The sequence below is a fragment of the Mustela putorius genome, unplaced genomic scaffold, assembly GCF_011764305.1.
Source record: "Mustela putorius furo isolate JIRA1106 unplaced genomic scaffold, ASM1176430v1.1 tig00000242_pilon_pilon_pilon, whole genome shotgun sequence".
NCBI classification, from domain to species: Eukaryota; Metazoa; Chordata; class Mammalia; order Carnivora; family Mustelidae; genus Mustela; species Mustela putorius.
In genome coordinates, this window is record NW_025421325.1 from 4,534,407 (window position 1) to 4,549,780 (window position 15,374).

At 38.9% G+C, this 15,374-nt stretch overlaps 1 protein-coding gene across 3 annotated transcripts in view; it reads right to left on the reverse strand.

Annotated features, from left to right (window-relative positions):
• CBR4 (carbonyl reductase 4) overlaps positions 1-15,374 on the reverse strand; it is a 114,813-nt gene that overhangs the window by 51,219 nt on the left and 48,220 nt on the right. The window contains exon 5 of one of the 3 annotated variants that reach the window (XM_013059183.2): positions 77-1,411. The exons of the other annotated variants lie outside the window; for them this stretch is intronic. Coding sequence (XP_012914637.1) covers positions 1,383-1,411 — 29 coding nt within the window. The 3' untranslated portion in view covers positions 77-1,382. Of the gene's footprint in view, positions 1-76; positions 1,412-15,374 lie in introns of those variants that run through there. 3 annotated transcript variants of the gene reach the window in all.

Genomic DNA, 15,374 nt, shown 5'->3' on the forward strand with positions numbered 1-15,374 from the left:
AAGCAAAACACTCCATTGTTTTAGTTTTCTGTTGCTTATGTCATAAATTAGTATAAACTTAGCTCACAGGTCTATAGGTCAGAAGGGCTGGGTTCTGCACTCTGAGTCTTACTAGGCTAACATCAGCACATCCACTGAACTACATTCTCATCTGGAGCTCTTCCAAGTTCAAGGAGTTGTGACAAAATTTATCTCCTTGCAGTTGTAGGCTAGAGGCCTCAATGTAATCTGTTGGCTAGGGGGGCACTCTCAACTCCTACAGGCCGTCTGCATTCCTTGCCATGTCATCCCCTCCATCTTCAAGACCAGCAAAGAGAATCTCCCTCAGAATGGATCCTTCTCATGCCTTGATCTTGTCAGAGGCCCAGCCCCTTCTAAGGGATCACATGATTAGGTCAAGCCCAAGTGAATACCCCTCTTTCTTAAAATGACCTTAATTTTTTTTAATATAATTAAAATCTCTCCAAAGCAACACCTAAATTTGTGTTTGATTGGATAACTGAGAGAAGGTGTGTGTCCACCAGGAGGCGGGAATACTGGGAGCCATCTTAGAATTCTGCCTATATGCATGTAAATAATGTTGGTTCCTGTGATGCCCTATGGGGAAAGTATACTGTGACCCCAAACCATATGCCCTCTCTTGACATCTATGAAATTAAATAAAGCTCTGGTTCAAGATGGATGACAGGATCCTGAATCCACCTCCTCCCACAGACACACCAAATCAACAACATACATAACAATTTCTTCTAAAAGAAACCCCAAAACTAACCAACTGATTGCTACACATTAGGCAAATGAGACAACCCACATCAAACACATGTAAGAGGCTGTAACACAATCTTGCCCTAAATGCCGCCCCTGGCACAGTAACCTACAATCAAGAGGGAACTCAAAATCCCAGACTTCAGTCTCAGGATCAAAGGATTTGAACACATGAGTACCCCAACTTTTTTTAAAGATTTTATTAGTACCCCCAACTTTTAAGACCTGCACCCAAGAGACAAGCCCCAAGAATATCTAGCTTCACAAGCTAGTGGGGCCTACAGCCACAAGACCACAAGGCTATAACAATCTGACAAATAGTCCTGAAAGGCTCCAACAGGGTCACACACCCTAGGGACCAGTCTTTCTATGAAAGAAGCCTATTTGCTTATCTTAAAGCGTCAGCCTGAGTGGTAGACACTTAATTTAATAAACATCTAGGGGTATACTGAAATAATCTGAAGACTAAGGCTGCTGAGTACCAACCATCTCTACGCTTACCCTCTGCCTCGCTCCGGGTCACTAGTATTTTCAGAAAGAAGCTTGTGCAAATGTCTGGCACCCTGGTTTTTGCAGCTGCCGCCCAGGAGATACCTCTTGATTGCTGGCTATGGTGGCTAGTGGAGGCAGATCCCTGTAACAGTGACTGTAAGAGAAAAACAGTTCTTAACCACCTACAGCCCAAGAGCGGAACAGGGGCAGAATGAAACACAGTCTTCCTGGGAGAGAGGACTATTTGCTTACCGGTACAGATGCAGCCTGAGCGGCAGGTTTCTAATGAAACACACATCTAAGGGCCAACTTTAATCCTCTCCAGAGACCTCTAAGGCCAGGCACTATCTTGACACTCTCCCTCTGCCTCACTCCGGGTTGCTGGCCTCTCCCCAAGAGGAATCTGTGCACATGTCTGAGGCCCTGGTTTGTGCATGCTGCCCAGCCGATACCCCTTGACAGCCTGGCTCTGGGGCCAGAGGATTTATGTTCATGAGTCCCATAAGATTAGTGAGAAACAGTTCTTAACCAGCTATTCCCTATATATAACCCCTAAGATTCCCCAGCCAAGACACAAAAGAGAGCACACTGAAAAGCACTGCCAGTCTCTGTGAAAGGGACAATTAGCTTGTCTTCATAGCTGTGCCCCGAGGGGAGGCTTGTAATTAAAGACACTACCAGAGGCTGACTACAGTCCCCTCCAGAGACCAGAAAGGCCACCATTGCACATCTTCAAGCTCTCCCTCTGCCCTACTTCAGTTCACCAGTTATTTTCAAGAAAGGAGCTTATATCTACATCTGGTACTCCTGCTTTCCCAGCTTCTTTCCAGAGAGCCTATCCCTTGACAGCCTGGCCCTACTGGCCAACAGGGTTTGTGTTCATGGGCTCAACAGAATGGTGGCAAACAAAGAAACAGCTCTTAACTGGCTATTCAGTTCAGTATTCAGCGCAGAAGCAGCAGATATGCTCTAGTCCCAGTCTTCCCCCAAAAGAGATATATCTGCATACTTTAAATGTTGCTAAGAATATGGCTTTCAAACAGCCTGAATCTAGGTGCTGACTGAGCTTCTCCAGTTAGCACAATGACAGGTCTTGGCACAGTCTCAACTATCAGGAGCCACTAAGGATGAAGTAGGCTGCTTGGACAGTAACAAAGGTTTGAGCTAAGACTGGGTTGGACAATAAAATTCATCTCCTACACAAGGCTACTCCTTCAAGACTGGGAGAGGTGGCTATTTTATCCAATGCATAAAAACCAGGAGTGTCAAGGAAAATGAACAAACACAGAAATACATTCTAAAGGAAAGAACAAGATAAAACATCAGAAAAAAGACCTTAATATAATGGGATTAAGTGACTTACCTATTAAGAGATCAAAATAACATTCATAAAGATGCTCACCAAGCTCAGGAAAAGAATGAATGAAAAAAGTGTAAACTTCCATAAAGAGAAAGAAAATATGAGTCAGTACAGCAAAGAGAAGTCACAGAGCTGAAGAATACAATAACTGAGCTAAAAAATATAATAGAGAGGCTTAACAGCAGACTAGAGAGAAAAAATTGGAGAAGATGATGGGGAAAAAGAGTAGATGAAGAAAAAAGGATCAGTGAACTTGAGGCTAGAGCACAGGAACATGTTCAATTATGGCAGCAAAAAGAAAAATGAAGAGTTAAGATAGCTTATGAGACAACATCAAGCTGATCAACATCTGCAGTATAGGCGTCTCAGGGGGAATAAAAGAGAGGAGTCAGAAAATTTACTTCAAGAACTAAGAGCTGAAAACTTCCCTAACTTGGAAAGGGAAATAGACATCCAGATCCAAGAAGACCATAGCGTTCCAAAAAAGATGAACTCAAAGAGACCACACCAAAACATATTATAACTGAACTGTCAAAAGTTAAAGACAAAAAGAAAAATCTTAAAAGCAGCAAGAGAAAAAAAAAAACTTGTTACATACAAGGGAAGTCCCATAAGACTATCAGATTTTTCAGCGAAAACTTGGCAGGCCAGAGAACTGGCATGATATATTAAAAGCATTGAAAGGAAAAAAAAGTCTGATCAAAACTATACTACCCAGTTACCATTCAGAACTGAAGGAGGATAAAAGAGTTTTCCAGACAAAAGTTAAAGTCTGTCACCATTAAACCAACCTTACAAGAAAGGTTAAAGGGACTTTCTTAAGGTGAAAGGAAATGACACTAATTAGTGGCAGGAAAACATATGAAAGTACGAATTTCACTGTTAGAGGTAAATAGTAAAGGCAGTAGATTAATCACCTATAAAGCTAGAATGGGTTAAAAGACAAAAGGAATAAAATAACTGTAACAACAATAATTAGTTAAGGGACACACAAAATAAAAAGCTAACATGAAAAACAAAATGGGTGGGTAGAGTAAAAAAGTATGTGTTCAAATTTAAGTCCTTATCAACTTAAAGTAGACTTACCAACATAACTTGTATTATGTAAGCTATAAGCCTGATGGTACCCACAAAGCAGAAACCAATAGTAGACACATGAAAGCTAAAGGAATCTAAACATACTGCTATAAAAAATAATCAGATCACAAAGAAAAGGGGCAAGAGAAGGGAAAAAGCATTTCTAAACAATGAGAACAAATTAACAAAATGACAATTAGCACAGCTCTATCAATAAATACTTTAAATGCAAGAGACTAAATTATCCAATAAAAAGACACAGAGTGGCTGAAGAGATAAAAACCAAGACCTATCTTTTTTTTTTTTTTTAAGATTTTTTTATTCATTTATTTGACAGACAGAGATCACAAGTAGGCAGAGAGGCAGGCAGAGAGAGAGGAGGAAGCAGGTTCCCCACCGAGCAGAAAGCCTGATGCCGGGCTCAATTCCAGGACACTGGGATCACGACCTGAGCTGAAGGCAGAGGCTTTAACCCACTGAGCCACCCACGCGCCCCAACCAAGACGTATCTTACACTTCCTACAAGAGACTCGCTTCAGATGTAAGAACACACACACACTGAAAGTGAAGGGATAGAAAAAGATACTCCATGAAAATGGAAACCAAAGTAAAGGTGGGGTAGATAAAGTCTGTTTTCTCTTATAGCCGTTAAGATAGTAATGAGATAAAGAAGGTCATTATAAATAATAAAGGGGTCAGGGACACCTGGGTGGCTCAGTCAGTTAAGCCACTGCCTTTAGCTCAGGTCATGATCCCAGGGTCTTGGGATCTACTCCCACATCCAGTTCCTTGCTCTGCAGGGAGCCTGCTTCTCTCTCCGCCTCTGCCTACCACTCTGCCTGCTTGTGTACTCTCACACTCTCTCTCTGGCAAATAAATAAATAAATAAAATCTTTTTAAAAAGGGGGGGGTCAAGCCAACAAGGGGATACAATATTTGCAAATATTTATGCATCCAACATAGAGCACCTAAAGATATAAAGTAAATATTAATGCAAACATAAAAAGCAAATAGAAAACACATTTGATCAAAAAGGAGAAATATATAGCAATATAATAGCAAAGGACTCTAACACCCCACTTTCATCAATGGATAGACCATCCAGATGGAAAATTAATGAGGAAACAGTGGCCTTAAACAATACATTAGACCAGATGGACTTAACATATATACAGAACATTCTATCCAAAAGTAACAGAACACATTCTCCTCAGGGAACATTTTCCAGAGTGGATCACAGTTTAGGCCACAAAACAAGTCTTAATAAACTTAAGAAGATTAAAATAATATCAAGCATCTTTTCTGACCACAATGGTAAGAAACTAGAAACCAATCGTAAGAAACTAGAAACCAATCACGAAAAGGAAACTGGAAAATTCACAAGTATGTGGAGATTAAACAACAGGATACCAAACAGTCAATAGGTCAAAAAGGAAATCTTAAAAGGGAAATCAAAAGGGACGCCTGGGTGGCTCAGTTGGTTGGGCAGCTGCCTTTGGCTCGGGTCGTGGTCCCAGCACCCTGGGATCGAGTCCCACATCGGGCTCCTTGCTCAACGGGGAGCCTGCTTCTCCCTCTGCCTCTGCCTGCCTCTCTGTCTGCCTGTGCTCACTCGCTCTCTCTCTCTCTCTATCTCTGACAAGTAAATGGATGGAATCTTTAAAGAAAAAAAAAAAAAAAGGGAAATCAAAAAATAATGTGACAAATGAAAATGGAAATATATCAAAACTTATGGAACGCAGCAAAAGCAGTTCTAAGAGAGAAATTCAGTGCTGGGAAAACTGGACCAGCACATGCAAAAGAATGAAATTGGACCACTATCTTATATCCTACATTAAAAAAATAAGTAATTTGAGATGGAATAAGACTTACATATAAGACATAAAAACCATAAGACTCCTAGAAGAAAACAATGGCAGAAAGCTTCTTTTTTTTTTAAAGATTTTATTTATTTATTTGAGAGAGAGAGAGATCACAAGAAGGCAGAGAGGCAGGCAGAGAGAGAGGAGGAAGCAGGCTCCCTGCTGAGCAGAGAGTCCGATGCGGGACTCGATCCCAGGACCCTGGGATCATGACCTGAGCCGAAGGCAGAGGCTTAACCCACTGAGCCACCCAAGCACCCGGCAGAAAGCTTCTTGACATCAATCTTAGTGATGATTTTTTGGATCTAACACAAAAAAACAAAGGCAACAAAAGCAGAAATAAACAAATGGGACTAGGTCAAATTACAAAGTTTCTGCATAGCAAAGGAAACCATCAATAAAACAAAAAGCAAACCCACTGAATAGTATTAAATACTTGCAAATGTTGTATCTGATAAAGGATTAACATCTAAAACATATAAGGAACTTCTACAACTCAGCAGAAAAAAAAAATCTTAAGAAATAGGCAGAGGGTCTGAAACAGACATTTTTCCAAAGAAGACACACATGGCCAAAAATACATAAAAAGATGCTCAACATTATTAATCCTTAAGGAAATTAAAATGAAAATGACAATGAAATATTACCTCATACCAGTCAGAATGACTATCATCAAAAAGAGTAGTAATAACGAGTGCTGATGAGGATGTGGAGAAAAGGGAACATTTGTGCAGCTGGTGGGAATGTAAATTGATGCAGATGCTATGGAAAACAGTATGGAGGTTCCTCAAAAAAATAAAAACAGAACTATCATATGATCCAGCAATTCCACTTCTGGGTACTTAACCAAAGGAAATGAAAACACTAACTCAAAAAGATATATGCAACCCTACGTTTCTTGCAGCATTATAGTAGTCAAGACAGGGAAGCAACCTACGTGTGCACTAATGAATGAATGGATAAAGAAAATGTGGTATATATGGTAATGGAATATTATCCAGTCATAAAAAAGGAAATTTTGCCATCTGTAACAATACAGACAGATCTTTAGGGCATTATGCTAAGCGAAATAAGCACACTGAGAAAGGCAAATACTATAGGATTTTATGGAATTCAAAAAATAAAACCAAAATTAGTAGCAGGGGCTGGGAGTGAGCAAAATAGTGAAGGTGGTCAAAAGGTACACACTTCCAGTTATAAAATAAATAAGTCCTGGAATGTAGTATACAGCATGGTGATGCCTATTTGAAAGTTGCTAAGAAACTCTCTTAGACTGTTGGTGGGAATGCAAGCTGGTGCAGCCACTCTGGAAAACAGTATGGAGGTTCCTCAAGATGTTAAGAACAGAGCTAACCACCCTATGACCCAGCAATTGCACTACTGGGTATTTACCCTAAAGATACAGATGTAGTGAAAAGAAGGGGAACCTGCATCCTAATATTCATAGCAGCAATGTCCACAAGAGCCAAACTATAGAAGGAACCGAGATGCCCTTCAACAGATGAACGGATAAAGATGTGGTCCATATATACAAGGGAATACTACTCAGGTGTCAGAAACGATGACTACCCACCATTTGCATCAACATGGATAGAAATGGAGGGGATTACGCTAAGTGAAATAAGTCAAGCAGAGAAAGACAATTATCATATGGTTTCACTCATGCATGGAACGTAAGGAACAGCACGGAGGACCACAGGGGAAGGGAGGGAAAACTGAACATGAAGAAATCTGAGGGAGACAAAGCATGAGAGACTATTGATGCCAGGAAACAAACTGAGGGTTACAGAAGGGAGTGGGGATGGGCGGATGCGACAACCACATGATGGGTGTTAAGGAGAGCACATGTGGTGATGAGCACTGGGTGTCATATACAACTAATTAATTGTTGAACACTGTATCAAAAACTGATGATGTACTATAAAGTGGCTAACTGAACATAATAAAAAAATGAAAGTTGCTGAGAGAAGCAGGTCTTAAAAGCTCTCATCACAGGAAAAAAAATTTGTGTGTTGTGATAGATGTTAACTAGATCTTACTGTGAGCATTTTGTAATATACAAAGAATCATTAAGTTGTACACCAGAAACCAGTATGACACGTATCAATTATGCCACAGTAACAAAAGATACAAAAAGAAACTAAATACATACATCAATATATTAATCATTATAATCCTGCAATGAAGAAATTTTTCAATCTAGTGGTATCCCAAAGAAATTGCCACAGGATGTTTTTCAAGAAGTCTGTCATAAAAGTCTTCTTTTTCTGCAGTCCCCATAAGACCATTAACAACCTGGGCAAAATGCCTGAAGTGAGAGCACATAGGCCAATTTTTCTTACAATAAAGCTTCTGATTCTCAGGCTAGGAATGCTCATCCTCTTAGACTTCTTCAATCCATTATAAGCACCATCAACTGACATTTCCCTAGGAAAAAATGTGTCTATCAATGCAGGAAAGTTCCTATCTACATGACAAGCAAAGAATAAAGAAGTTGTGGTGCTGTGTGGGCACCAGGCAGACTGCTGCTATCACTATCACTTAAGAAGCTATCACATCAGCCTGAGACATTCAATGACTCAAGTTGGTGCTCTGCCAAAAGTGCAAATCACCACATGTCATAAAGGTGACAATTCAAAGTGTAATAAGCTCTTCTGAGAAAGAAAGTACTTAGAAATAGAGCTCCAGGGGTGCTTTGGTGGCTCAGTCAGTCAAACATCTGCCTTGGTCACAGGGCATGATCCCAGCATCCTGGGACAGAGCTCCGCACTGGGCTCTCTGCTCATCGGGGAGTCGGCTTCTCTCTCTCCCCTCCCCCTGCTTGTGCGCACGCCCTCTCTCTCTGTCTCTCTCTGCGTCAAATAAATAAAAATAAAATCTTAAGAAGAAAGAAAGAGAGCTCTAAGGCCTGAAGCCTGGGGAATGGCTTGTTGTTACAGAAATGTGAAGGCTAAGCATTGTCCTAGGTGAGAGGAAGCACAGCTACTGACTGATCTCTAAGCTTTAGAAGGACTTCAGGTAATTTCTCAATCTCTTCAGCTCAATCAAAAGTAGGATAACAATTATTTGTAGAAGGAGGTATATATAACTAGGGCCAAAGATTTTGAGATCTTCAGAAAAAATTTTATGTGGCCTAATACTTCAGTTTCTGACTATGGCAAAGTGGCTCATTAAAGTAAATATGTAACTAAAATTATGACAACAGAACTCCACACAGGTTGTATATAAAAACAATTTATGGGAAAAGGGGAATAAAAACACTCAAAGGAGTCACACAAATAAACTGACTATAATTCAGAACAAACTCCCTTCCTTGATTGAAATGAATATAAGTTGTTACTATTTGGCTGACTGCACATTCCTCCCTTCAATGTATAAAATAAGAAAAAAATGTGTCAGGAGGAATGTGTTCTTTAGATGCAGTAAAACCTCCCTACTCATGAAATTCTTACTCTACCCAAAGAACACCCATTATCCTTTCCTAAATCATAAAGATTTTAGCTTTCATTAGAAAGATGTTAAATCACTCTTGTAAAGGATAATTAGAAAAGGGGGTTTAAAATAAAAGCCTGAGTAAAAACAGAGAATTTGGGGCGCCTGGGAGGCTCAATGGGTTAAGCTGCTGCCTTCAGCTCAGGTCATGATCTCAGGGTCCTGGGATCGAGTCCCGCATCGGGCTCTCTGCTCAGCAGGGAGCCTGCTTCCTCCTCTCTCTCTCTCTCTGCCTGCTTCTCTGCCTACTTGTGATTTCTCTCTGTCAAATAAATAAATAAAATCTTAAAAAAAAACAAAACAAAACAGAGAATTTGGCCATAGAGCCTTGTGAAAAATAAAAGAAACAGAAGAGAGCTAAACCTTAGAGCCACAAGAGGGAAGAAGTTGGAAAATGGCTGCCACCAGGTGTCAGGCCTCCACTCTTGTGGGCTCTGCATGCTGCTCTCCTAGTCCAGCTGGCTAAAGCCACACAATTCAGTACACTCAAATGGGGCTTGAGAAAACCCAGCGTGGCCAATGGAGGCTGACCATACAAGACATACAGAGCAAGGTTTTAAGAGGTCACTTAAAACCTTTCGTTATCAAAAAAGCATCACAGTATGCTTGGAGTCAAGAACTTTGAGTTGTAACATTACAGGCAAGGTGAACATGTAAATGGGGAACTAAACCAGGCCTCTGAGAATGCAACACTATTAAAATTTTCATACTCCCTTTTTCTTAGTAAATTTAAAAGTATTTATAGGACCTTCATGGGTTCACTCTCAATTTTAGTCTCTCAACCTTACATTTTAAGTTCGCATAATATTTTAAGTCCATCAACCACAAGAGATAGTTTAATTATGAATTTGGACTATATATATTTTTCACAAGTTGTTAATTATGCAAAAGAAAAAGTACACTGAAGAATTTAATAGGAAAAAAATGTTGACGATCATTCTTTTGGTGTTTATAAAATAAAGAATTGGGCAGGGTATTATTTAATGCCACTGTGCTGCTAACGTGCAATGGAATTTATGTGTATTCATTTACATTCCTATATGGTGTAGTCTCAAATGTTTGCTTATTGATTCTCATAAGTAGAGCCTGTCAAGCATACAAAACCAGAAAATTCATTATAAATACCTGTGCTGTTCAGAGCATGCAAAACGTAGATTTTACCTACAGTATGAGATACTGTCTTTATTCATACTGATTTTTTTTAAAGATTTTATTTATTTATTTGACAGAGGGAGAGACAGTGAGAAAGAGAGCACAAGCTGGGAGACACAAAGGGAGAAGGAGAAGCAGGCTTCCCACTGAGCAGGGAGCCTGATGCAGGGCTTGATACCAGGACCCCGGGATCATGACCTGAGCCGAAGGCAGACACTTGAAGTCTGAGCCACCCAGATGCCCCTATACTGATCTGTCCTTGATGTTAAATTTTTATCTAAAAATTTACTGTGCCTACTTCACAAAAAACTCCAATTTTATAACTGGAGTTTAAATATTTAAATTAACATGCTTTCACTAAATTCTATCTTTTGGTAAGTTTTTCTCAGAGCAGTAGTTCTTCAAGTGTGATCCACAGACCATCAGAAACTTACTGGAAATGCAAATGCTTGAACCCTCCAGCACACCCACTGAATTGGACTCTGGGCCGGGGTGGGGGTGGGGGTGTGTATCTAGCAATCTGAGACAGAGCAAAGTCTCCCGATGATCCTGGCACAGAAGCTATTCTTAAGAACCACGGTCTCAGGAAAATCAGAAATCCTAGTTCTCTCCCTGCTCAGTAGATTCTAAGAGCTGTTCTTCTTTGTTGCATTCTCAAAGAATCTGTGAGGTTAGTAAATAAATCATTTCCTTCGGAAAAGACAGTGGTATTTTCATGTGGTTCCTCAGAGCACCTAATGAGAACAGCAGACTAGTAAGATACCTATCTGTTCTCCACCAATGAGATATCTTGAAGAGAATTCAGGAACTTTATCTTAATTTGCTTAAGTACTACTTAAGTACCTTCAGCAGAGGCAGATTTACATTATCTGTAAGTAACCCTAACATATTATACATGTTCAGATTCTTCAGGATGCTAGATAGCAAGCACCAGAATCCTCCCCAATGTAGGAGAGAGGACTCTCTGATGAAGGAGGTAAATTCTCCCCATGAATGTCCATTCACCTCATGAAAATAACATACTATCACAAAATGTGAATAAGTTATAGAGAAACATCCATTTAAGTGGAACTGCTGGGATTTCCAATTCCAGATGGTACCTTAAACACACATTTTTAGCTCCACTATGTCCTAAAGCAACAAAAACACAACCCTCAAGAGTATGCTTGTCTGTTTCAGCATAAATCTTCGGACTTATGTGAAATAAGATAAAGAGAAGGGAGACAAGACCAATGCAAGAACACTGTGACAGTAGAAAATAGATGGAATCTGGGTCCTAACTTACAGCAGATTCAAAACTAAATTCTGGCTAGAATGAGAAAAACTAAACAACCCAATTTCCACGGCAGATGCCCAAAAAAGACTCTATATGGTACTTTTGGAAGTCAATATGATGGCAAGTTTAAAAGAGCAAGACTGTTTGAAAATATGTTTTAGAAGCAACTGGACTCTCTGATCCTATCCTTTGCACACAAGACTAGATGGCAAAACACAAGCTCTCTGGACTGGTCTGAGAGACAATCAGGCACCCATAATGATAGGATAACACTTAATGAGGAAACAAGTGAAAGTTTACAGCTTTCTTCCCCTTTTTCAGTTCCAGAATGCTGACAGCCAGTAGGCCAGACAAGTAAACTCTTCCTGGAGAATCAAGAGAAAACCAGCAGATATTCTGGTTTTCAAGGTAGGGTCCAAGAAAGCCTGAGAATCTCTAGATCCTCTAAGAGAGTAAGCAAGGTAACATTTTCAATGTTATTTGCCATTTTCACTCTCATTCTCTCAAAAGTGTCAAGTTTTCAAAGGCTATGCTAAGTGTGATACTGCAAGGTATTAAAAGCAGAAATGAATGTGAGTCCAGATGTCTTCTATTAAGCTAGATATTGAAAAGATTTACAAAAATATAAAATAGTGTCACTTCCAACTTTTTTGGTTTTGAAAATAACATTTCTCATAAAAATATTTATATTAACATGAAATGTGTTTACTGTTATTTTTGATGGATAAACATTTTTAAAATTCAGTTTTAATTTCTATCATAGTAAATACTAATAGATGTAAGCCACATAAACTAGTACTTTGAGGTCCTTAATCTCTTTAGCATGTAAAGGGGTCCCTAGACCAAATCATTTGAGAACACATGAGTTAAAAAAACTGACTTGGGGATTCTGCCAGTGAAAATGTCCACATCACCCCACAGTGAAGACCAGAGCCAACAGTGCCCACCAATGTACATAAAACTATTTATTTAAAAAAAAAAATTTTTTAACACTTTATTTTAAAATAAAACACAGATACAAAAAATCCCACATAAAACAAATACATGGCTTAATGATTTATTTTAAGGTTAACACTCTTAAAACCACCATTTAGGTAAAAAAATGGAATTTTGCCACATGCCCCAAAAGCCCTCCACATGTCCTATAGATATTATAATTTAGTCTTGCCCCTATTGTTATTGTTTGTGGTAGAACAAACACAGCATAACATTTACTGTTTTAACCATTTTTAAATGCAAAGTTCAGTTTGCCCTACTTTTAAATTTAATATGCTTTTAAAGTCTCTCTTAAGCTACCGTTTTCCTTACTTGAGAAAATCAGGAATTTGAGGCTGTAGAGTGTTTTATAGACTGCATTTTGCCAAATGCTACTCATGGTGCAATTCAGTGTTTTCTTCTGTCCTTGGTATTTCCTGCAAATTATCAAATGGATCTGGAGGTAGATCAGATGTGAGTTCAATCTATTCTGCTTTTTAATATCCCACTATTCAGTATAAGAAAACTGCCAAAAATCACAAAAGATTTGAGGACAGTATCTAATATAAGGATCCAAAAAGTAAAGCAACCTGGAGAAAGAGTATCTAGAGCAGAAAATTTCTACGGTTAATAAGCTCAGGGGAAGAAGGGAAAACAATGAATCCAGGAAATAAGCACAAGATGCTATTAATAAGGAATATTCAGAAAATGAAAAGAAAATCTTAGGAACTAAAAATAAGCTGGAAAAATTAAAATGTGGTTTCTAGATAAAACTGGGGGAACGCACCCAGAAAGTAAGGCAAAAAAAAGAAAGAGAGATTGAAAGGGTCCACAAATGTATAAAGAAAGACCCATACCAAAGCACACCATAATAAAATCTTGCAACACTGCAGGCAAAGAGGTCTTGACTTTCAGAGGGAAATATATACACCAAAGAAACAAGTTTTATTTAAAACTTCTTAATATCAACACTGTATCACTTAGGACACTGGAGCAATTCCTTCAAAATTCTGAGGAAAAATGATTTCTAACCTAGTATACTACACTCAGTCAATTTAACGATTAGGAAAAATTAAAGACAAACAGTGAAGGTCTTGAAAATGTTATCTCCTATGCAACTTTTCTCAGGAAGTTACCTGAAGACATGTTCTACCAAAGACGTTATAAATCCAAAAAAGGAAGACATGAGATCCATAGGGGATCCAATGGATAGGGGAAGCAAAGGGAATTTATAAGATGACACTGAGGGAAGATCCTCAGAAACAGCTAAGCAGCAAATCTAAAGAACAACCAGTGAAGACTGCAGCAGATCAGGAGACTAGAAAGATTTACTGATGGCATAAAACTGATCAATTACCAGTGTTTCAGCATATACAGTTGACCCTTGAACAACACAGGTTTCAACTGTGTGGGTTCACTTACACGCAGATTTTTTTTCTGATAAATACAATATGGAACTATAAATGTATTTCTCTTTTTATGATTTTCTTAATAACATTTTCATTTCTAGCTTACTTTATTGTAAGAATACAGTATATAATACATATATGAAATATGTGTTAATCAACTGCTTGCTATCAGTAAGGCTTCTGGTCAACTGTAGACGTTTAGGAGTTGAGTTTGGCGGAAGTCAAAAGTTTTACATGCATTTTTGACAGGATGGGTGGTGGGGGGAGGCCAGTGCCCCTAAACCCCATGTTGTTCAAGGGTCAACTCTACTAACAGGATATTTATACAGTTGGGAAAGGTTTGGGATTAGTGATGGTTGAGAACACAGAAAACCAAACAAAAAAGGTTATCCATTCAAGGGAAAACAAAATATTGTGCAAGGAAAGAAAAGTAACCACCAAATACTAACATGGCTCAGCTAAGAATACTGTTTATGTAATTATAATAAGGTAACTGCTGATTATGATGTACTTATATTGGGAAATGGTGGAATGGGAAATGCACTTGCATGCAGCAGTGGTAGGGTGCTTGCTGCTCAAAGAGAGGAAATCCCCATCTTCTTAGTGGGAAGTTAATGCATAATGCCTTACTCTGTAAAAAAACAATAAACATTAATTACCAATAAGGAGGTTAATATCAAATGAATCAGAAATTAAAGTGATTCCCTCTGAGGAACAGAAAATGATTCTCAGTGTGTGATACATATAAAAACTAAATTTAAATAATGAACTATAAGAATGCTACTGCTGGAACTTTGGATGGTAGATACTCTTTCAAAGATGACAGAATGTATTTTATGCTATTTTGGTTTTCTCTTTGATTGCTTTCAGTTTGGAGCTTAGGTCATATTTCTCACTCACAAGACTAATACACTGTGTTCCTAGTTGTGAAAACCTGGAAAGCAAAGCGGGGCCACTGTGGAAGTATTCTGTAGGAAGATAGTCTCAGTCCTAGCCCCAGCCCACTCTCACTATGAAGTTAAGGCCCTGGGACACCCAATTTTGGAACTGACTTCATGTGCAGATGAACACTGCTGGAGACAGGCCATGGAGCCTGGGCCAACAGCATAAGAGTGGCCAGCTGTGGAACAGCATGTCCACAGGGATTAATCTGAGCTCAGTACAACAGAACCACAAGGAAAGGTAGGATTTAAATGAATCAGACTCTGAGAAACCACGGGAAAGTTGCATGATGGCTTGCCAGTTCCCTGATGACCTAAAGGCATAAATATTTATTTCTAACTGACCCCTTAACCAAAGGGAATAAAGTGATGTAAAGAATGCAAAAGGCACAGTAGACACTGATTTCAGAATAAGCTTCACTGAGTTACGCTCAGGGATAGAGGTCAAGGTTTACATTTTGTAAATAAACCAAAAATCATATTGCTCATAACCCATATGTTTCAGATCAAGATGAACAAACAGATAAATTTGCAAAACGGGACTTGAAAAATAAGGCTGAGAAGGTACATCAA